General features: G+C 30.8%; 2 protein-coding genes across 3 annotated transcripts; one reads left to right on the top strand and one right to left on the bottom strand.

The window, feature by feature from the left end:
- The first annotated feature begins 676 nt into the window (after window positions 1–676).
- Window positions 677–4,782, top strand: LOC115716774 (uncharacterized). Of its 2 annotated transcripts, none has more exons than XM_030645671.2 (10): window positions 677–1,051; window positions 2,298–2,564; window positions 2,672–2,805; window positions 2,899–2,965; window positions 3,307–3,359; window positions 3,620–3,674; window positions 3,753–3,827; window positions 3,930–4,047; window positions 4,153–4,199; window positions 4,291–4,782. In XM_030645671.2, the coding sequence occupies exons 2-10, from the start codon at window positions 2,463–2,465 to the stop codon at window positions 4,390–4,392; spliced, it is 753 nt and encodes a 250-aa protein (XP_030501531.2). In that variant the 5' UTR covers window positions 677–1,051; window positions 2,298–2,462; the 3' UTR covers window positions 4,393–4,782. The 2 variants fall into 2 exon arrangements, with proteins under 2 accessions (XP_030501531.2, XP_030501532.2); XM_030645672.2 differs by having other exon boundaries at window positions 683–1,051; window positions 2,441–2,564.
- Window positions 4,783–7,341: 2,559 nt separating this feature from the next.
- Window positions 7,342–9,952, bottom strand: LOC115716880 (F-box protein PP2-A12). The gene is made up of 3 exons (XM_030645794.2): window positions 9,364–9,952; window positions 8,701–8,819; window positions 7,342–7,990 (listed from the first exon to the last, which is right to left on the bottom strand). Exons 1-3 carry the CDS (start codon window positions 9,685–9,687, stop codon window positions 7,570–7,572), a joined length of 864 nt encoding a protein of 287 aa, XP_030501654.1. The 5' UTR covers window positions 9,688–9,952; the 3' UTR covers window positions 7,342–7,569.
- Between the last annotated feature and the right edge of the window lie 13,074 nt (window positions 9,953–23,026).

Genomic DNA, 23,026 nt, shown 5'->3' with positions numbered 1-23,026 from the left:
TCTTCTCGGATGCATCTATCTTGAATGGGGCTGCTGGTGTTGCAGCTGTCAAGGTTAATGTTGCTGATGTTGGGGATTCATGGGTTGCTTCTCGCTTCCATACGGTTTCTGGGGTTCTCGAAGGGGAGCTGTTGGCTATTTACTTGGCTCTACAAATGGCGTGCGATTTGGGTGCTAAAAAGATCAAAGTCCTGTCGGACTCTAAGGTGGCGATCATGGCCTTGAAAAATGGTTGTTTGCCTTATGCTTGGGGCACTTACCCTGTTTTTGAATCTTGTCGATGTATTTGTAAGTGTTTTGATCTTGTTGTGTTTGTGCATTGCCCTCGGTCTGAGAACCGTGTGGCTGATGCTGTAGCGGGTTGGGCGAGATGTGCCCTGCTCTGAAGGCCTGCTAAAGGACTTAGCTCCTGCAGTTGCCGCAAGTCTGTTGTAGTTGTTTTTGCCTTTTCTTTCAATAAAATCCTTTCTTAACAAAAAAAAAAAAACTGTAATTTTTAGACGGAGGTGTGCAGAGCAAAACGGAACGTTTAGGTAGTTTAGCTGCCAAAATTTTAATTTTTGTGGTTAAGTGTTACAAACCGTAAAATTTAAGTAATTTAGCTGCCAATATATAAAAAAAAATAAATAAATAAATAAAAAATAAAGATTATAAAAGTTAAAACAATACCACTAGGTTATTGATATATTAAATGATTAACTGATTTTCAAATTCATAAAATTGAATGAATCCGGGATTTGATACCAAGGAAGCCCTATGAAAAGGAAAAAGAAAGAAAGGAAAATAGTAAAACTGAAACCTATCTCTTTCTCTCTCTCTTTCTCTGCTTGCGGCGGAAGGAGCACCGTCGACCCTCCCCTCTCACCTCAGGTGGACCGCCGTTCCTTTTTCTCGAAACCCCGAGCCCAGCTTCCCTTTCTCCCTGTCGGTGCTCTCGTTACCACGGCGTCACCACCACCGCCACTTGAAGCGACGCAACCTGAGAACTCACGGAACTCGAAGGTTCCTTCCCCCTCGCGAATCCCGACGTTGTTTCTCGACAAATAAAGCAGTAAGTTAAAGTTGTGGCTATTATTTGGAAAACAGTAAAATTTTGATTATTTAGCTCTGAAAATCTCAACTTGTTGGGTGAGTTGTTCTTCTTATACTGCTTGTATAATGTTGAGTTATTATTCTGGATAATGAAAATTATATTGAAGTGTTTGTTAAGCTTCTCCTATTTTGTGGTCTTCTTAGTGTCCTTTATTATTGGAAAGATGGGGTTTTTATATTTTAAGATCAATCGACTCAGTATAAGTATTCATAACCAAATTTTTATATCTCCAATTTGACATATGTAAGTTGTTTTAATTAATTAGACAGTATATCATCAACCAGCAGTACAACTTATTTTACAAGCTCAAGATTTTTGTTTATCAATTCTTTTAAAAGTTGGATTAGTGAGTTCTGATACTGATATGGCTCTTTACTTGCATGTCGTCTTTTTGTTGCTTTAATTGATTTGAGTGAATTACATGGAGTATTATTATGTACTCTATTATTTTGTGTGTACATGGATAGAAAATTAATGAGCTTGTGATCTGACTGAAACACAAACACAGCCATAATTAATGTCTTTCATTTTTGTTGCTTAACTATCCAATTAGTGTTTGAATGGGGATCTTGTTATACTTTACGATCAGGAGTATAGTAAATATGTATGATAAAATTGAATCTATTGAATTTGACATATTTAAGCTTCAATAGAGGATAGATGGAGTGTTGAAAGTTGTGTAGAGGCTTATGGGTTATAAAATTAAATTATTCATTAGAGAATTGATTGCTTCTCTTTGCCTACTTCAGTTGAAATTCTTCGTAAATATTCATTTTCCAGGTTTTAAACTTGTGATTTTAAATTTTGTAAATGATTTAATGATGTCTTCAACCTCTATCAACGTTGTTTTCTACTTACAAAACATTCTTCGCCTTTTATATATTTTGTTTTATATATATTTTACTAACTCTTCATTTGTTTCATCTTTTAGGAGCTATTTCATTTTTGTTAGGGCCATCATCACATTTGAATTTGATATGTCAAAGTGTAAACTTAGGTGTTTATTGATTAAATGATCTTGCCTGTTCATATATGTTTTCTTACTACAATTTTACATATTTCTAGATTGTATTCTAAGACTCAAAATAGTGCACTTGCAACGCAAGTGCCTCTCCCAACCTTTTGGAAAGAAGTGCTTATATATCTTTATCATTATCAATTTATTCAACTATTTTTTAATTAAATTTAAATAATATATTTACAGAGAAAAAAGAGAGAGAATAAACCCTAAAAATTCCCTCATTATCTGAGTCTCAAAGAACCTCTTCGGTTCCCCTGCAAGTTTAACAGCTCCGACTCAAGCTCCAATTTCACAAGGTTTTCCCTTTCTTTGTAACTGTGATTTAGGGAAATTTGTTTTGAAATCGAGATGAAGAATCCCAATAACCAATTTTCTAAGTTAAAGAAAGTAGAGTTTCCCGATAGTGAAGAGGACATCGAATCACCATTGTCATCCTCTTCCTCTGAACATGTGAGTAACCATTGACTCTGAAAAAGCTCTTTTTTTTTTCTTAACAATATTGATGAGTTAGTTTGGATAAAAAAAAAGTATTATTTTATCTTCTGGGTTGATAATAGGAGGAGGAGGAGATAGAGCGGGAACTAGCAGATGTGACATTCGAGGAGTTGCAGAAGGCACGCTCTAATGGGTCACATTCAGTGTCTAGAAAGGACAACAAAGAGAAGAAGGTTGGTCGTGCCAATAAGAACAGGTAATTCTAGTCTGAATATGTATACGCAAGACGCACACATTGGTGGTTATGTGGCTGATGAGGTTGCTAATTTATGTGTATTTGTGTTTGAAGACCAATGGAAGTTAGTTGTAAGAAGCCAGTTGGTCGATTTAGAGATGTTGTTCAAGCTCCTAAAAAGGTTAGTTTTGTTGATAATTGTAGGTTTTTAAGTTATATCATGTTTAAAATTGGTATATGAGTATATGGGATTTGATTGTTTTGTTGGTCTCGTGATGTTCAATTTTTACATTGTTTTGGTAGTTTGCTTAAACTGTTTTTGAATGAGATTACTAAGGTGGCTGCTTCTGGACTATGATAAGAGAAACATGACCACTACTTTGTTCTTAAGGAATCCTAACTTCCTGATTCATCATTTGTTTATTACACATTGTAAAACTGATTGAGTTTCTTGTGTGTATTAGCTCCTTATGTTGTAGAGCTTTATTATTTAACAGATCTTATTCTTAATGTTTCTTTTAGGTCCTACGAGACCCACGGTTTGAGTCTTTATGTGGTACACTTGATAATGATGGGTAAGCATTCAGTCTCTTGAAGATGTCATTCTTAATACTAATATTTACCAACCTGGAAATGTGTATCTATACATATATGAATAATAATAAGAAGAAAAAAAAAACAGAAACAAAAGACTGTCATTTAAAGGTCACAGTTTGAGTTTATGCTTTTGTCATGACTCGCAAGTTGGTTATTTGATTTTATGTTTTGACATTATATACTTTTTCTAAATAACAAAAAATGTTTTGACATATATATGATTGTGTGGGATCTTCAGCTTTAAAAAAAGATATAATTTTCTTTTCGAGGAGGAGCTTCCTGCTGAAAAGGAGGTGAGTTTCTTGACTAGTTGTGTTTTCTACTTCAATCTCGATTTTCCTATTTGTTGAGTTTTGACTTGGATTTTGTAGGAACTAGGCAAGCAATTGAAGAAATCGCGTGATCCAGAAGTCGTTGAAGAGCTAAAGAACCAACTATCTTGGATCGTAAGTGCTTTGCTCATGCTATTCATTTACTTGAACACCTTCCTTTAGATTTTGTATAAAATTTTTGTAAAATATTTATGGTTTTTCTTTTAATTATTGCAGAACAAACAGCTGAAGCCTGATTCAACAAAGCATAGAGAAAATGCTATTTTGGCTGAACATAAGAGAAAAGAAAGAGAAGCAGTAAAGCAGGGGAAAAAACCCTTTTATCTTAAGAAATGTACTTTCTCTCCCTCTCTTGATTTCTCTTTCTCTATATAGGTAATCTGTATAATAAGATGTATACATGATCCAATTTGACTCCTTCTTGCATTTCTAATTGCAGCTGATGTCCGAAAACAACGACTCCTTGAAAAATATGAACAGCTTCAGGTATGTAGAGAACACGGGACATGTATTATAAAATCACTTTCGCAGCAAGTCTGGATACTAAATTACTAATGAACTATTCTCATATGAGCAGGGATCTGGCAAGCTTGAAGCCTATATTGAGAAAAGAAGGAAAAAGAATGCTGCAAAGGATCAACGATACATGCCTTATCGCAAGCCTGCGGAGAATCAGTAACAACCAAGTTAATGAGCTGATTTCGTCTTTAAATGTAGCATATAAATCTTCCATCTTTTATGTTATGGTGGTGGAGACATTCCCTGCTCTTAGGTTGAGACTCCCACAATGCCTTGAGGTAGTTCAGGCCTCAGCTGATAGTATTTAATAAGGCCATATAGATGTTACTTGAACTAAACACAAAGTGGTAGAAGAAAGGAAAACAATCCATTTTTGTGAATTTTTGTTCACCAACTTAAGGCATGCTATTGAAGGTTTTGGTTTTCCATTGCATCTTAATTTGATCCCATCAAATCATTTTTGGGATGTTGATACTTGATGGTAATATTATTATTTTTAACCAAAAAATGTATTTTTTTTTAAGAAATAATATTTACATATTGTTTTATCTGTTATGATTGTTTTGGATACATTAGTTGAGTTATCTTACTTGTAATATTGGAGAAAAAAAATACAAAGTTTACAATCAAACGGTGACCACTGTTGTCCTAATGTAGAGTGCCCCATGGTACTGCCTGCCTGTTCTATTATTTATTTTTCGGTTACAAGAAAAGAGTATCACTTGGTGCGATCTTTCTCCACCCATTTGATCTCAGATAATTTTAGGGACTAGATTTTATTTAGTGTGATATGGAATAAAAATAGGCATTGTACAGAATTTTAAATACTTTTGTGATTTTATTTACAGAAAATATGATTTTTTTTATGTTATACATTTATTAATTTGTTGTTAAATTTTTGTTATATGTATGTTATTTTTTTGTTGTTGTTTTGATTTTGTTTAGATGATATTATTCTGTTACTTTTACGTAGTTTTTTTTTTGTTGTTTTCGTGTAGTTTGTATAGAAAACTGTAAAAATGAAAAAATAAAAATTATAATATAAAATTGTAATTTTTTTTTTAAAAAAATGGTATTTTATGTAATTATCCCAATAAAAAAAATAATGAAATTAAATTAGTACTGTTTGGTTTAGCTTTTTTCTTTTTATTTTATTTTTTAATAAAATATAAAAACTAACAATTCTTTTAGGAATAAGTTGAGAACTATTTTTTTTTATTACATATTAATCAAATATAATTGTAAAATAATTTTAATTAATAAATACTCTTTTTTATAATTAAAGTACCAAATATAACTTTACATAGCTTATCAAAATTTGAGTCCTGAATACACAATGAGAATATAACTTATAAAAGTGGGTATAAATTAAAGAGTAATAAAAGAAAGGTAAAAAAAATTGTATAAAATGTAATTTCTTCATATTTATAATACATAGTGCATATATTTTTCAAAACTTTATCAAATGTAATTATTTATATGCAAAAGAAAATATAATCTAATATGTAAAATAAGTTATTTTACGTATAACTATGTTTTTCTCTTTTTTTTTTTAATTTTTTTTTTATTTTTGTTTATTTACTTTTTACATATCATTATTTTTTTCTCGTTTTTTTTTAATTTTTGTTTTTCTATTTTAATTTGTTGATCAATATATAAAATAATAATTTATTTTATTTTGTTGTTGAAGAATTTAAAACGAATCATTTATATTTATATTTAAGTGATTTTGGTGATGTGAAAAAAATATTTTAATTAATATTAAATAATTTATATTAAACAGTAATAGAAATTACACAATATATGAGAAAAAAATAAAATGTTGACGCGGCTTTTCGTTAACTGATCTAAGAAAATCGTAAAATAAAAGAGGATCATAGTGAATTAATCTGACTAATAAAACCACAATAAATTAAATGGACACCAGGGATTTATAGTAGCTCACCCCATATCGCGATGGTAATAGGATTGCGTCTACTTGTAGTTTTATTGATTGGATACGACACGCCAGAATTATGTTCTCAAGAGTGTGGATAAAAGTATAGCAAAAGATTTCTAAATGAAATCTTAATCAAGATTTATAAATATAAGGCTCATGGGAGACTTGATATTCATGAATCTGATCTAAATTAAAGGCTGTAAAGTTCTTGAGAACAAGAAACAAATAATTTGTGGAAAAAAGTGTGTATTAAATGGTGTTTTAAGGTCTGGGTATGGTGGAGTTAATAGAGAAGGTCAAGGAATCAATGTGGTGTTCTTGGTTGACTTCAAGTGAACTTCAAGGAGAAGATTTCAGAGTAGAAGATCCAAAAGAGAGGAAAAGGTCTCCAAAAGAAGAAGCACAAAAAAAAAAAATCATTTCCTCAGCATCGTACTTGATGTATATATAGGCTAGAGGGTTAGTTAGTGATCCCTCACACATCGGGATATTTCACTAACGAATCCCGCATACCACTCCTTTTTATGAATAAAATATTACACATAAATAAATATCAATAATAACCTCCTTGTATCTAGGCAAATATTCCACAAATATTAGACAATTGGTTATTTTTGGTTGAGGATGCACCAATTTGAAATAGAGTGCTGAACACATGCGTTTTAGACTGCCAATGCTCGCGCACAACGCCACATAGGCCGTGGCAGTGTGCTCCACCAAACCTCGCTTAGCCGCATTTTCCAATTTTCGAGTAAAATGCACCAGATTTCCTTGTAAGCTAATTTTGGACCTGATAACTCCAGAATTGAGTCATGGCTGTGAGACACACTTTCATCCGTATCAAAATTATCTTTCCAAAGCAAGTTGAACCAGGTCATTTGGATAAAAATTAAGAGAGTTATACCTATTTTACTGAAGTCGATTTATGTTGTCTTGTACCAGTTGCGAGAGCACAGCTACGACCAAATGGCAGAGGTCAGAAATGCATGTTCTCGGATCTTCGGAGTGAGTTTTGACTAGTTTTTTTTTTTTTTGAAAAAAACTAAACCATTTACATGCTATAAAATAGTGAGCATTTTTTATATATAATTGTAAATATTCGATAATTGGAACATTAATTTAAGTTTGCCCATGTAATAATTTTACGGTTCCCATTAAAACAATATACCATTCAACGCAAACATCAACTCATTTTATTTCCAAAAAAAAAAATCCGTACAAGGAGGCAAACAACCTTGAAAATGTAGAACACTATAAAATAAAATGAATAAACAATATACACTTACAAATTTACATGCACACTTAGACTACAAAGAGCTACTGTAATATGGCTCTTCTTGATATTGACTATCTCTATATATAACACAACCTTCCTAGTAGTATAGGTTAAAGGGCAATCTAAAAGTGCTTTAACCTTTCTCTAAACTGGCTTGGAAGTATCAATACAGAGTCTAAACAAAGCCCACCTTTTGTGTGAGTGCAATCAATCTGGGTCATGGAGAATTTAATCTTTGTGGAAACATGGGCATTGTCTACTACAAACTCCCCAGCTCTGTATAGATTCCATCTCCCAGGTTCAGTTAAGAAGAACTGAGATGTAGCGCTCTGACCGTCTGAAGTCCATAGCTGAAACCGTACTGGTTTTAGGTCCCAACCATGAACGCGCTCAGTATTGCAGACTCGGCGGCCAAACCTTTTGCTCGCTCTTCCCAATTGCAGCCTGAAGTATAGGCTGTAAGTCCCCGGTGGGAATGGGAACTCAACTTCACCATCAACTTCAAACCACCAAATTTGTTGAAGGTATGCAACCGTTTGGAATCTACAAATGAGGAAAGATAATTCAGAATCAGTTGCAGCAATCATTTCATTATCAATATACAACATCAGTGTAACACCAGAAGTTGATAAAATTTCGCATCAGTAGACCCAAACTATGAAGCTTTATTTTCTCACTCATTCTTTATTTTTATTTTTTTTTGATATTGAAGAGAGGGGATTCGAACTTAGGACCTCCCTTTTGTGAGGAGAGTGTCGATTTTCTGACTCTAAGTAGTTTCAGACAAACATAAATATAATTTACACTCTATTTTCTAGTAAGTGATTTTGATTTTCTTTTTGGACAGAAACAGAAAACAAAAGCATCTCTTTTTTTACAAAATCTAATCTGTAGCTTTGCTTTTCAGATTAGAAGACATAAGACAGCATATAAACAAACAAAATCTAAAAGCGATTTTAAAAAATGATAACCACAAACTTTCATTGCAAATAAAAAGTCAATTCATTTAAAAATCAAAAACCACAGAATAGAGATTTTACAAAAAGGGTAACCAAAAAAAACATACTTCAGAAAATTCGAGCAAGGAAATCCCCGTAAAACTTGAACTTTCCTCATCCATCGATAATATACATGATAATACTGATACAAACATTCCCGTTTCAATGAAACCTCACAACATAAAGTAAGACAATAAGAGAGAAAAAATAACATGGAAAACAAACAAACAATAAAAAATGATACTCGATTTTTACCTAGATTCTTCTGTTGGAATGTAGTTCCAATATCTTCGATCATCAATTCCGGTGATGGATAATCCTTTTGAAGCAACAGACAAGCAAACTCCACCTGTGGTTTTGTCCAACCAAACTTTCTGCAAGCAACACAAATGGCTTAGTCAATAGTCTTTCTAAATGGCTTGAATTATTCAAAGCATGAAATTCTGTTTGGTCACCGAGAAAACATGATAAGAGATAAGAGACTAGTCTACCAATACCATCTTTGTTCCAATTCAATACCTTCTACTTCTTCCAATGACTTAGTCAATGGTCTTTCTAAAACTACTAAAGAATTAAATTTAGAGTTCACAGTTCTATGCACCTTCTTCCTATTAAGTTTTCCTATGGACTCGAAGCAAAAAAAGAAAATTAATCTTCTAGAAGACATAACCATAGAAGTATTTCTAATCCCATATGAAAGAACTAGAAATTTGAGATCCAAACCTGAGAATTTCTCATTTTCTACCATGTTTACTCATCAGCCAAACACGAGATTTTTACTAAAGAAATGAAAAAGAAGAGGGTTTCCGTGATTATTATTTTCATTTTCTAACCAAAAACGAAAACTGATTTTTTTGGGGGGTTTTGGGTTTTCTCGGTAAATAAACAGCAGAGAAGAATATGAAAATCAGAACACACCTTGGTACCATCATCATAAGTATTAGGCCGACAAAGCCTCGCGTAAATCTCTCGTTTCCCCAAATTTCCCATGGAATCCCCCAATACTTTTTGGACAAGAATCCGATAATTTGAAGGCAATTTCGATTCCCAAACAAAATCCGCCATAGAAGCTCCACGAAAAACCCGATTCAGCTTCGCCAATTGACAAATCTCAGAGGGTTCCAAATATCCCATAATCGAAGCGACACAGCTCTCGGGCAAGTCCCCAAGACCAGGCTTTGATTGCGAACCCATCGACCCATCTGGGCCCGAATTGAAAAACAAAGAAAAACCAAGACCCATACAAGAAAGCCAACAAAAAGAACAACTTGATAACAAAGAAATCCCAGATAAGAGAGGGTTCTAAAGAATCTGATTGAGGTAATACATGGGTGTTAATGGTGGTTTAAGATATATGGGTATACTTTGGTACACGGACGCTAGGCTGTTTGAGTTAGTTTTGTTTGTTTCCCGAGAAAAACCGAAAGGAATACAGCGGTATTTGATTTTGACGCAAAACAGCGTAGAATGAAAATGAATGGTAGACTCTTCTCGTGGACCATAAGCTTACTTTTTCTTATTTATATATATTTTTATTTTTATTTTCCTTCAAAAAATAATATAAAATTTATCTTTTTATTATTTTTCTATTTCATTTACATTAAAAATTATTACAAAAAAAAACATGGTCGGTTCTTTGTTCACACTAATTTGTATTGTTTCTTTCTGGTTTTAGAAAAAGAAAAACTTAATTAATGGAATCTAATTAGACGTTTAAGATTTTTAAAGGGATAATATCTGTTATGCGTATATGTGTTGGAATTGTACGAGATTTTTCTAGAGATTAATTGTATTGTATACTATGAAGATATTATATATTTCTTTTCATTACTGTTTATTGGGTTTTTCTTTCTAAATAATAACAACTAATTGTTTTTTAAAAAATCTTAAGTTGATAAGGTAATTAATACACAATAAATCAGACATACATCCACCTCAACCAACTAAGCTATAGGACTTGAACTCATGACCTTGGACTTTATAACATCCACCTCAACCAACTAAGCTATAAATATTTATTGCTTATAATACACTTAAATTTTACTTAAATAAAAGCCTAATAATTTTTTTATTTTTTTATTTCGGACCCCCGGAAAGTGTGGGCCCTAGGCACGGGCCTAGCCCGCCTATGCCTAGGGCCGGCCCTGCATACATTACAAATTGTTGAAAAAAAATTACTTCACAAACGAAAATATAGGTGAAAAAAAAAATCTGAGAATCTAACAAACAAAAATGTGTTTTTACTTTTGAGAAAAAATAATTCCACTCACAGATTTGTTGGAGGGAATTTATACGAATAGAATTATTTAACCTATACGAAAGTTCATATTCAAACAAAAAAAAATATATTTTCTATCGTATCTAATATATTTTTATTTTTTAAAAAATTCATATAGAATAAAATTTTTCAAAAAAATTTCAAAAATAAGTTAATACAATTTTTCTTTTTTACTTTTACTCTTTTAATATTTTATTTACAAAAATATATTTTCAGTATAAATACTAATTTTTTTATATAGTTTATTTATAGTTATCATGTTATTTTTTATTATTTTATAATTTATTTATAGTTATGGTGAGGTTGATTTTTCGTTGTTATTTAGTTTTTTTTCTTACTTTTTGCTAAATAAAATTTATTTTTGTAATTTTAAAATTTTACAAACGTACTTTGTAAATAATAATTTTATACCATAAAATTATAAATAAAACATAAAAAATATATATTTTTGAAAATTGCCCTAAACAAACACTTTTTTGAAAATGGAGTTCAAAAACCTAAAATTCAAAAACAACAAAATGTTATTTTTTATTTTCAATTTTTTTTTTTTTTTTGTATTAACATATTTTTTTATATATATTTTCTCTCATACTCGGGTCTAGGTCTGGGATCGAGGCCGAGTTTGAGGTTTGAGTTTGGGTCCAGGTCCTAAGGCTGACATCCAGAGTTTGTGTCGAGGTAAGGGTGGGGCTGGGCGTCGTGTTGTGGTGTGGAATATTCACTACTACAAAATTGGCATTTGTCGTCGGTTTAAAACTGTTTGAAAAATACTCTTTCTATTGGTTCATAAAACTGTCGGCTATGTGGACGCCATAAAAATGGACCCCTTAAGTAACGGTTTATAATCGACGGGAAAAGTAACTTTAAGTGACGATTTATAACTGACGGAAAAAGTCACCTTAAATGACGGTTATAAATAGATGGGAAAATTATCCATCAGACTGTAATCGACGGGAAAAGTCCCCTTATGCGACAGGAAAGGTTTCCGTTTGACTGTAATCGATAGCAAAAACAATATTTCCGTTGATTCTAGTCCGACGAACATTTTGAGGCAAGGAAGAAATTAAAAATGTTATTGCAATTCCCTCCCTGCATTTTCATATTTCAGAGTTCTAGTATACAATGACAAAAAAACATAACAACAATAACAATGCTTAAGAATAAAGATATATCTAAAAAAGAAAACTTCATACATTGGTCAAATTAGACTATATATCTCAAAAATATATGGCTAATTAGGATTTTTGCCCCCTGAACTTTAACATGTACCAAATTATGCCCCCTGAACTTTTAAGGCCATTGAAAAATGCCCCCTGAACTATTGAGATTGTTGGATTTAAGGACTTTTGTCTAATTTTATTCAATTTTACTATTTCAATGATTGTTTATGTACTAAACCATGTTCCCCAGACTTTGATATCTACCAAATCATGCCCTTCGAACTTTGGTATGTACTAAATTATGCCCCCTGAACTTTCATCCATGTTAGACTTTTTTACTAAAATTAGGAAAAAGTCCTTAAATCCAACAATCTCAATAGTTCAGGGGGCGTTTTCAATGACCTTAAAAGTTCATGGGGCATGATTTGGTACATGTCAAAGTTCAAGGGGCAAAAATCCTAATTAGTCAAAAATATATATATGCACATATACCTAAAAATAACTAGTCCAACAAAATAAATTAACTTCTAGCCATTACTAGTATTCTTGATCATTTGCCCGCTACCATCACTTGTGTGACATGCTTAATTTGCCTATTTATCACGCGTTTCATTGATTTTCTTGTCAATGAGGAATCATTCTTTTTAAAATGCAACAAACTAGTCAAATCGTTAATTAATAAGTTATAATAAAAGTATTTCAAAAAATTTCTATTTGTGAAAATAACTCGTGTGTTTATCTTAGTTTCAAATTTGTGGACAGATGCTTGTCCTAAATTTATTAGTGCTCCTGTAACAGCTGATTTGATTTGAATAAATAACATACTTCCTTTCAAAAAAAATAATAATAAATAATACCCACACTAGATTGAATCTGGTTGCTCTAGACATGTGTATTCAGTGAATGGTACTGGTACTAATCGTTGATTTTTTATCTCAAAGTAGTACCTCTTGAGAGCACTACATAAACATAAAATAAAGTTAATCATAAATTAGTGATGATTAAAGATGGAAAAATAGTGCTATTCATAGATCTTTAAACTACTAAAATTTACATTTGAACACATCGTTGAATTTTTGGACAAACAAGATTATTTAACAAATCTAGAAATACTACACTCTACTACCCCGTTTGGATGAGGACAACCATCCAATTTTTGCTAAACATATTCAAACAAACTTATAAGATTATACTAATACCAATTATTGTTTATACAAACACAAAGAAAATTATAAAAGCACTTACTCAAGGTGTTTGGGAAAATAAGAAATCAATCTGCTTATATGTTGCTCAACTGCTCAAAAGCCTAGCAACACGCTCATTAACTCTCCGCCATCAATGACCATAGTTGCATGATTGAGTAATGCATATACATCTTTCAATCCATTTTTTAGGTCACGCTGCATGACACTTGTAAACAATAAAAAATTAATAACAGAAACTGTAAAATATATACTAAGTTGATTATTAACTATCATACATGCACCATACATATTTTCGAGTAGCTTTGATCTTCCTGAGGTTGTAGACATCCAATATGTCAGTCTTTTATAAGTATATTTTGCGTGCTACCATAACACCTTCTCACCAATGCTAACTTTGAGGGCATTTTTGTAATGCTCTATTTGTTTAGGCGCGCTAAAATATTTTTTAAATTACTGTGTCACTTTTTCTAATCAAAGAGTTTAGTGGAAGGTTTGATTTATTTAAATTTTTATAAATAAAATAAACTTTGCTTAAATAAACATATCTTTTACAATTTTTGGGATCCGGTATTTTAACTTCTAAATATTTCAAAATACATCATAAGCAAAAGATGTCACTCAATGAATACAAAATCTGAGCCTAAGTTGTCCTGAAGAACCAAACACTCTAGGCCTAACTATCTTGATATGTACAATTACCAACAAGCTTCAGACTCATTATTGCTTAGCCTTTCCCTTGCCTTTACATAGACATGAAACCATATCTGTGAGTCGGCAGACTTAGTAAGAAAAACATAAAACATATAAATATATAACCTGTCTCTTAACTCAGGCGCCCATACACCTAGCTATAAGTTTGACCCGCATCCTATGCGTATAATGAGTCTCGAATGTTCTTAATGATAGTATGACCTCTATACCACATGCACCAAGTATCTTTCTAATGCTAGTGTTGGCAGGATTTGTTCGTACCATGAGTACAACTGATCGTTCTACCATATACACTCAATATTCATCAAGTACTAGTGTTGGTAACACTATGTTTGTTGGGTTTTGTGCCCTAAATAAAACTCATTTCATATAATCAGATTTACTTATTACTAAAGATCAGAAATAACATTTTATGTTGCATGGTTCACATGATTTATTTCATGATTATATGTATATAATGTATGAATTCTTTTTAAGTCCAGAACATATGAATTTGTTAAGATTATAGTGTTGTCAGCACGGTGGAATATAATCTTAATTATATGTTCAAAAGTTTATTCCCTGATTTTTCAGAACACTGGATTTAGACTGACATGGTATAATCAGCGATAGGTATTCTTACACCTTGAAAAAGTGTTATGTCCTTTTCAGGACATTGGCAAAGTTTACCAGTATCGGATGTATGGAGTATATATCGGAAGGGACCGATATTGAACTTTGATTAGATATATTAAAATTTACCGTAATGTCTATTCAATTCAATATCACCTGTTGATCCTAGATCAAATGATCTTAATCCTGATATGGTTAGGTTCAATCTCAAGAGTGTTACTCGTGTTCTTTGATTTGTTAGTTAAGCCTACTTTTGGGTCAGGGTGATACGTACATTTTGGCAACACGGTAATGCAATTGAGTGGGAGCGCTAACATAAATATGGAATCTATAGCTTCTATTTGGCAAATAAAAAGTAAAGGATGATTTCCTTCGAGCTTAACCAAACGAAAATAAATGGTGGAAATCTCATTTCACTTAGCTGAAATATCATTTATACAGGGTTAAGTGTTTTAAGGATAAAATACCTTGAAGGTGTAGCGGTAACAGTAGTGCCTTTTCAATGTAGATCATCTATATAGAGGATCATTGATCACATTAGGGTTATAACAATGGATAACTAATGACGTGTCTATATCGTGGAACATATAGAGCGTTCTATATGACTGAGAGTGCAATTCCAAGTTCTAAGTGTGGATTCAATGATGAATTAATAAGTTAGGGAATTTACTTGGTAAATTCGGTTCGACTTATTGGAAGCTCGGTTATATAGACCCATGGTCCCCATACTAGTTGAGACCATACTGCTTGTAAGACTCAGTTAATTGATTTTAATTAATCAATTATAATTCTAAAAGTTAGACTATGTCTACTTTATGAATTCTCACAGTTTAAGGATGAAATCGTAAAGAAAAGGGTTTCTAGGTTTAATTATTAATTAAGAGACTTTGTATGTCTAATTAATAATTATTTTAAATGACAATATTATTTAATAATCTATTTTAGTTATTAAATAATTAGTTTTGGCATTTAAATGATTAGAATTGGAAAAATGGCATTTTTGGAGAAATAGAAATAAAATTTAAGAAACTGCAAAAATCCAAGTGAGGCCCATTTCACCCTATGGCCGGCCACCTCTTTGTGTGTTTCCCAATTATTATTTTTAATTTTAATTGCCATGTAATTGCTAATCAAAGCCTAGCAATAATAGGAAAGTGGTGGATCACACTAAATAAGGCAGTTAATCAATTACACAGTAAAAGAGGAAACTGTTTATTTGGAAAGTTGTGCTGTCCCTTTTCCCTATATAAAGCAACCCTTGTTCTCTTCTCTTGTATATATGCTTAAGACCACGAAATTAAGAGAGAAAAAGAGAGAAAATTTCGAAATCCTTGTGAGATGAGTAGTGCCCACACACATCAAGTGGTACCTCAATCATAGTATATAAGACTATGGAAATTCTGCATCAAAGAAGGAGAAAAGAAGATCCAGGTTCAGATCTTGGTGATGCTCTGCTACGGAAAGGAATCAAGGGCTAGAGATCTGAACGGAAGGAGTCATAATATTCCGCTGCACCCCTGTAAGGTTTTCTAAACTTTATATGTGTTTATTTTCATTGTTTTAAAATTCATATTAGGGTGTTAATCAACATACTTGTTAGTAAATCTAGATCCTGGTAAAATAATTTCCAACAACTGGCACCAGAATCATGGTAATGATTTAATTTCATGTAATATGAATTAAAACGATGATTTATATATTTTTGTGTTGATTTGGATGGTTTCATGTTGGTTTATGTGTTGTTTGATGAATGTTGATGTTGTACAGTTTCGTTTTCCATGAAAAATATTTTTTTCGATTTTTGAAAATATTTTATTTGGATTGCTTGTGAAAAATTAAGCAATTTTGTTTTTTACGGAACTCAATTCTGATAAAAATTGGAAAAGTTATGAATTTTTGAAAATTGGGTGTCATGGCTGTCGAGTGGGTGCATCTAGTGCACCAGGCACTCGGACAGCACCGCACACGCGCGCGGACAGCACTCAGAAGGCTGCAAATACTCCTCCAGGAGGCTGCAGGCACCGAGAATTCTCGGCAGTCCCCTCCCCTCCGCGCGCGCATGAAGGCTGCGTGCAGCCTGTTGCACGCCCAATCCTGGGCAGCAACCCAAAAGTGCGATTTTTTGAGATTTTTCCCCAAAAATTTCATTTTTTTCATGGGATTGTTTCCCAAAATTTATTTTTCCATTTTTAAATATTTCTAAATTGAAATGTTTCCAATTTTAAATATTTTCAATTTGGAATTTTTCCAATTTTTAAATATTTCTATTTTGGAATGTTTCCAATTTTAAATATTTCCTATTATGGTCAGATTTAAAAATTTGTTAACTTCTTTAATATTTATTTATTATTTAATTATAAGATTAGATATTTTGATATTTAAGATATTTTAAATTAAAAGATAACTTTGTCTTTTTATTTGAAATATTATATTAAAATTATCTTATATGACAAATTAAATAATTAATAAATTTGAAATTAACATAGATATTTTTATAGATATACTTACCATAATGTTTTTCAAATTCAAAAATTTGTTATTTTGTTAAATGTTTAATTATTTATAAATTATAAGTTTAAAAATGATATTTTTTCTATATATATATAATTTTTTTCTTATTAGAAATTTATAAATCATATCTTAAATATTTAAACAACATAGATATTTTTGTAGAGATTTGAATATTGCTTAATTTGAGATATTTTGACATATAATTATGGTAATTATTATTCATTCATTATTTTATTCATAAAATAATAATTATCTAACCAAATCTATTTTAAAATTGGTTTATTTTATTAAATTATAAGATCTGAAAGTGATACTGAAGATTCTTTCCTTTCAAATCATTGATCTTATTAGATATTTAATTTAATTTGATTCAAATAAACCTAGATATTTTAAAAATTAGTTTCCTTTATTTGGTTAAGAATAATAATTTAATTATATTAATATCTTATTTCACATCTGTTACATGGACAATGTTTGTTTATTTAATATTGTTTATTCAATTTTTTTTTTTTAACAAACCTATTATTTATCTGATCTAAATTGCTATGATTAACTTGTTGACAGATCCAATGAACTGATTTTAATCATAGTCCAATTGTCAATAGATCTTATAAATAATTTGTAACAGGTAAATTTTGTACTTCTTTCATCTGTGTAAACCTAGTAACATGATAGGGCCCATCCAAATCATTTGACCTGTGTGAGCCTATATGTTTGCTTTTGGGCTTAAATGCATATAGGAAGCTCATTTAAGTTTTTACTAAGTAAATGGACTAGGTTGCTAAAATAAATTTTGACATAAGGAAATTTATTTAGGCCCAATTAGATTTGGGCTTATTCAATGAATAACAATTGTTTATTTTAAGGTTAAATTCCTCTCTTTTGGGCCTTGTGTGAGAGTTGGGGGCCAATAGAAGTAGGTGCGACATACTGAACCCAGCTCCCCCTCACATGAACTACCCCAATTGTGGAGGCCCATTTGCCTTATTTAAATAATTGTATTAGGTTAATTATATTAGTCTAACCTAATTAAAATTGAATTAGCAACATAATTAACTTTTAAAATATATGAAATTTATTTTTCATGTAATATTTTAAAGTTAATTTTAGAAAAACACTTAGTTAATGATATATATTCTAGATAGTTATTTCTAGTACTAATTATTATTTCTAATATTAAATAGGAAAATATCATTGATTGTGAAATTAATTGTTTCTTAATTAATTTTGGTACAATCTAAGTTTAGTATATTTTCCTAGTATTAAACTAGAATTAATAATTAAGTTTCCTCTATACTTAATTATTATTTCTTGAATTTAATACATTTAATTAAATTGAAAATTTTATTATCTAAGTTGATTTTCATCATGATACTTAAATATTGTTATTTTCATGTTATTTAATTAAAGTTGAAAATTATCTTAAGTTTGGAATTTTTATTCATAATAACTTAAAGTTGAATAATTTTCAAAATATATTTTATTTTTATTTTATTAATCATTTCCCAAAATTTCGAAATTACATTTCTTTAATGTAGAAATTTCGAATTTTATTTGAAAAATAGATTAAAGTTGAAAATTATTTATTTAATTTTGGACCAACTTAAATCATTTTTTTTTTATTTAATGATTAATTAAAATAAATGAACTAAAATATATTATAATTAGAAATTGAATTAATTAGTCCATGAAAGTCTAGATAGATATTATCTGTTTTGCTTGAAGTATTTTTCTAGTGATATTTAATTAAATGAAAAATTAATATTTAAGTTGATTTTTTTAATCATGATACTTAAATATTTGAAATTTTTCTTAGATATTTAATTAAATAAGAAAATTATATTTTGTTGAAAATTAATTTTTATTAATTTTGGGCCAACATAAAATTAGAGTAATTTTCCAGGATTTATTTTTATTTTATTTTAAAACATTTTCAAAAGTTTTATTCTTATACACTTCTTTTTTCGAAAGGCAATATATATTTATAGAAAATTAAATTTTGAGTTGTAAATTAATTTAAATTAATTTTGAAACAACTTGAATTGTATAATTTTCTAAATATTTATGGAAATTATTACTAAGATGGAAATAATTCATATTATTTTCATATCCATCTAAGTATAATTTATAAATATTACATTAAAATTTATATTTAGAATATTTTATTCTAAATTTGAAATTTTAATTAAATAAATATACATTTAAAATAAATTGATTAAAATAAATATTAGAAGAAAATACAACCTTCATTAAATAATGAGCTTTATTATAAGGATATTCTATCTCCATTGTTAGTTTTACATAGCTATTGTTTTAGTGAGTAATCCTCCCTAATGGAGGAACGTTCATTAGCAAGTTAGCACCGTTTAATCTCGAAAGATAAGTAATCTTGTAAGTTTTTTATATAGCCCTGATCACCCTAATGGTGGCGACTGTATAAGACTTGCAAGAATATGAAACAATGGTGGAAGCTCATAAGATAGAATAGCCTTGACTCTCGCCTAAACGGGACAACGCGGATTCACATCTTGATCGAACAAAAGGTTGCTAGAATGTTTGACATTTTAGATGAGCTGACAACTCTATTCAATGAATGGTAGCTTTGACTCTCGCCTAAACGGGACACTGATATCAGTTTGTTGAAAACCTTGGAAATTATTTAGGATTGTATGTTTTAGTATTTTCACTTGTCATTCCTACTTGCTATATGCTTTAATAATTTCTGAATTGTGTATGAATTTGTATTGAACCATGTTATTTTCTGTTATTAAATTGTAGTTTAATTTCGAATCTTCATTGTTGGTCTAACTTGGCTTGTTTTTCTAATGAGATAAATCCCTAATGGATTTTCACCATTAGACTAACATAATAGTGTTAGATCTCGAAAGATAAATATTGTATATGCAACATCTAGCTGTTCATCAATTGATGACACCTTAGACTAGTATTTTACAATATGAAACAAGAAGATTGTATAAATAAGATTACTTTGACTCTCGTTAATCGGAGCATCGTTGGATTCTTATTTAAAACGAAATTATCCTAATTCCTCTAAGCTTATTCATTTCGAATTAGCTCAATGACATATCATTAGATGAATGGTCTATAAATCATATAAAGTCATTCTATATTTTCTCTTAAGAATTTAAATGATGCATATGATTATATTCCCGAAATTCTATCCCAAAATGATATAAATCCTCAATCTTAGAAATCTCCTACTTGTATAGGCAAATCATAGAGTTAGATTAGTAGTGGTGGTCCAAGAAAGAATTACTCATTATACAGTTACACTTTCACAAGTGTTTCATAACCATTTTCTTTCAATGGATTTAAACTGTATGGTTTTAGTATTTTGTGACCAGAATCCACTTGCACTATTCTAAGAACTCTTTGTTGTAACTAAAAGATACAACCACATTTTATAAATCTATGGCATTTGTATCTTGTTCATTGTGGTTTTGACAAGATCATCCTCTGCAAAGAGTTAATATGCCTATATCCACTGAAATTAAGTTCATCTCATTCGCAGATGGATGTACAATCAGGGGTGGATATGAGTTTTCGTTGTATTCTTAAAACGATCACTCTAGATTTTACCTTATGCAAAAGAAATTTGAAATGTTTGAAAAATTTCATGAATTTCTAGCAATGGTAAGTGGTTAAAGATCTTGCGAACTGATAGGGGTGGAGAAAAAGTTAGTAGATATGCAGTTCAAAGATCATTAATTTGATTTTGAATTATATCCAAACTTACCTCCCCAGAAATTCGAGTTGCATATTGATGATTAGTTACTAGTCGTTGCCTAAATCCTTCTATGGTAATAAAATTTCAGAATGATGAAATGGTTGTATACTTAATGTAAATCATTACTAGATTCATGGATGACCTAATTGAAAAGCTAGAACTGCTAACCTGGTTTGCATGTTTGTTAGCTATTCTAAGTGATTAGGGGTGGACCATCCCATAGTCATTAGACAAGAAAGTGTTTGTTTAAACAAATACTATTCTAAGAAAATGACTAAGTCTGAAAATAAAGTAGCAAATAAAGGAGATATTTTTTCTTGATTCCATAAGTGTTTTATCATCTTATTCGTTACAAGATGATCCCACTGCCTCTGTTGTCTTAACACAACTGAAGAGGTCTATACCATTTAGTTTTCTTAGACATAGTTCACGGTACCTTGTTGTAGTGGAAGAGTTTCTAGGAACTCACCTTCTTATAACTTGGAAGACACTAGTGATTAAAATCCATTGTGAGTTTAAACAAGTAATGGATTGTCAAGATAAGAAACTAAGAAGAAAGCCAAGAGAACTATGGTTTGATCCATTCACATGGAGTAACCTAAAGTTTTCTGTTACAAGGACATGAAAGGAAATTTTTGTTAATAAGTCTATTCAATGGAGTTAACAAAACTTCCTGTTCCTAGTATTGTAGGTTTGAGTTTATATAAACCTATGGCTTGTGGTATACCTGGTAATTACTTACTCTAATGCAAGCAACTTACTTTAGTAAGATGTTGGAGCATTTTCTTTCCAACGACAATCTATAGAAGCTTCACAACTTCTAAGCATAGATTTTATTTATCTAAGGAAAAGTTTGAACTATTCCAGAGAAGATAAAGCCATGAAAGAATTTCTTAAATCAACACTGAGAGGTCTCAGATATGCTTTAGTATGCCTTAGACCAGACACATGCTGTTGAGTGGGAGTGATGAGTAAGTATCAGATTAATCCAGGAGAGGAACATTGGAAGACAATCGAGTAAAATTTAAGATTAAGAAGAGGAACTATATGTTAGTCAATAAGGGTGGTTTTTGAAACTCTTAGACTACACCACATCAGATTCGAGACTTGCCTGTGTGCTAGAAAGTCTGCTGATGAGATGGTGATTACTTTCAGGGTGGAGTAGAGATTTGGGAGAAGTGTAAAAACCTATCTGAAATCTCTTGGTCTACCAGAGAGAGACTGAATGTTAAAAGTTGCAGGAAAGATACTTATTCAGTCTAAGGAAAGTTCTATACTTTTGTGGCACCGTTCCAACTTGCCTTAACTACTAGGGTAACTTCCTGAATAACCAAAGAGTAGTTGCCAAAAGTATAGAATCCAGTATCCCAAGAGAGTAGACATATAGAGAGTAATTTCACATTATCAAGGATTTTGTGATGGTGGAGAAGAGGTTGTGTTTAATTCAACCTATCGGATCCTATTACGAGGAGTTTACTACTATTACACTTGATTTGTATATCAAGGTGTTAATGATTATTTCAAATGCACTTTTTGTTTTATATTAGTGCAAGTGGGAGTTTGTTGGGTTTTGTGCCCTAAATAAAACTCATTTCATATAATCAGATTTACTTATTAATAAAGATCAGAAATAACATTTTATGTTGCATGGTTCACATTATTTATTTCATGATTATATGTATATAATGTATGAATTCTTTTTAAGTCCAGAACATATGAATTTGTTAAGATTATAGTGTTGTCAGCACAGTGGAATATAATCTTAATTATATGTTCAAAAGTTTATTCCTTGATTTGTCAGAACAATGGATTTAGACTGACATGGTATAATCAGTGATAGGTATTCTTACACCTTGGAAAAGTGTTATGTCCTTTCCAAGACATTGGCAAAGTTTACCAGTATCGGATGTATGGAGTATATATCGGAGGGACCGATATTGAACTTTGATTAGATATATTAAAATTTACCGTAATGTCTATTCAATTCAATATCATCTGTTGATCCTAGATCAAATGATCTTAATCCTAATATGGTTAGGTTCAATCTCAAGAGTGTTACTCGTGTTCTTTGATTTGTTAGTTAAGCCTACTTTTGGGTCAGGGTGATACGTACATTTTGGGAACACGGTAATGCAATTGAGTGGGAGCGCTAACATAAATATAGAATCTATAGCTTCTATTTGGCAAATAGAAAGTAAAGGATGATTTCCTTCGAGCTTAACCAAACGAAAATAAACAGTGGAGATCTCATTTCACTTAGCTGAAATATCATTTATACAGGGTTAAGTGTTTTAAGGATAAAATACATTGAAGGTGTAGCGGTAACAGTAGTGCCTTTTCAATGTAGATCATCTAT

This window comes from Cannabis sativa, chromosome 5 (assembly GCF_029168945.1).
Source record: "Cannabis sativa cultivar Pink pepper isolate KNU-18-1 chromosome 5, ASM2916894v1, whole genome shotgun sequence".
Classification (NCBI taxonomy): domain Eukaryota; kingdom Viridiplantae; phylum Streptophyta; class Magnoliopsida; order Rosales; family Cannabaceae; genus Cannabis; species Cannabis sativa.
Note: the sequence above shows the minus strand (reverse complement) of the source record. Positions and strands in the feature narration are given on the sequence as shown.

Coding starts and splice junctions, on each gene's coding strand:
- LOC115716774 (XM_030645671.2), top strand. CDS start 2,463: ATGAAGAATCCCAATAACCAATTTTCTAAGTTAAAGAAAGTAGAGTTT. Junction 2,806..2,898: donor GGTCGTGCCAATAAGAACAG/GTAATTCTAGTC, acceptor TTGTGTTTGAAG/ACCAATGGAAGTTAGTTGTA. Junction 3,828..3,929: donor AGAACCAACTATCTTGGATC/GTAAGTGCTTTG, acceptor TAATTATTGCAG/AACAAACAGCTGAAGCCTGA.
- LOC115716880 (XM_030645794.2), bottom strand. CDS start 9,687: ATGGGTCTTGGTTTTTCTTTGTTTTTCAATTCGGGCCCAGATGGGTCG. Junction 8,820..9,363: donor CTTATGATGATGGTACCAAG/GTGTGTTCTGAT, acceptor TGTTGCTTGCAG/AAAGTTTGGTTGGACAAAAC. Junction 7,991..8,700: donor ATTCCAACAGAAGAATCTAG/GTAAAAATCGAG, acceptor CCTCATTTGTAG/ATTCCAAACGGTTGCATACC.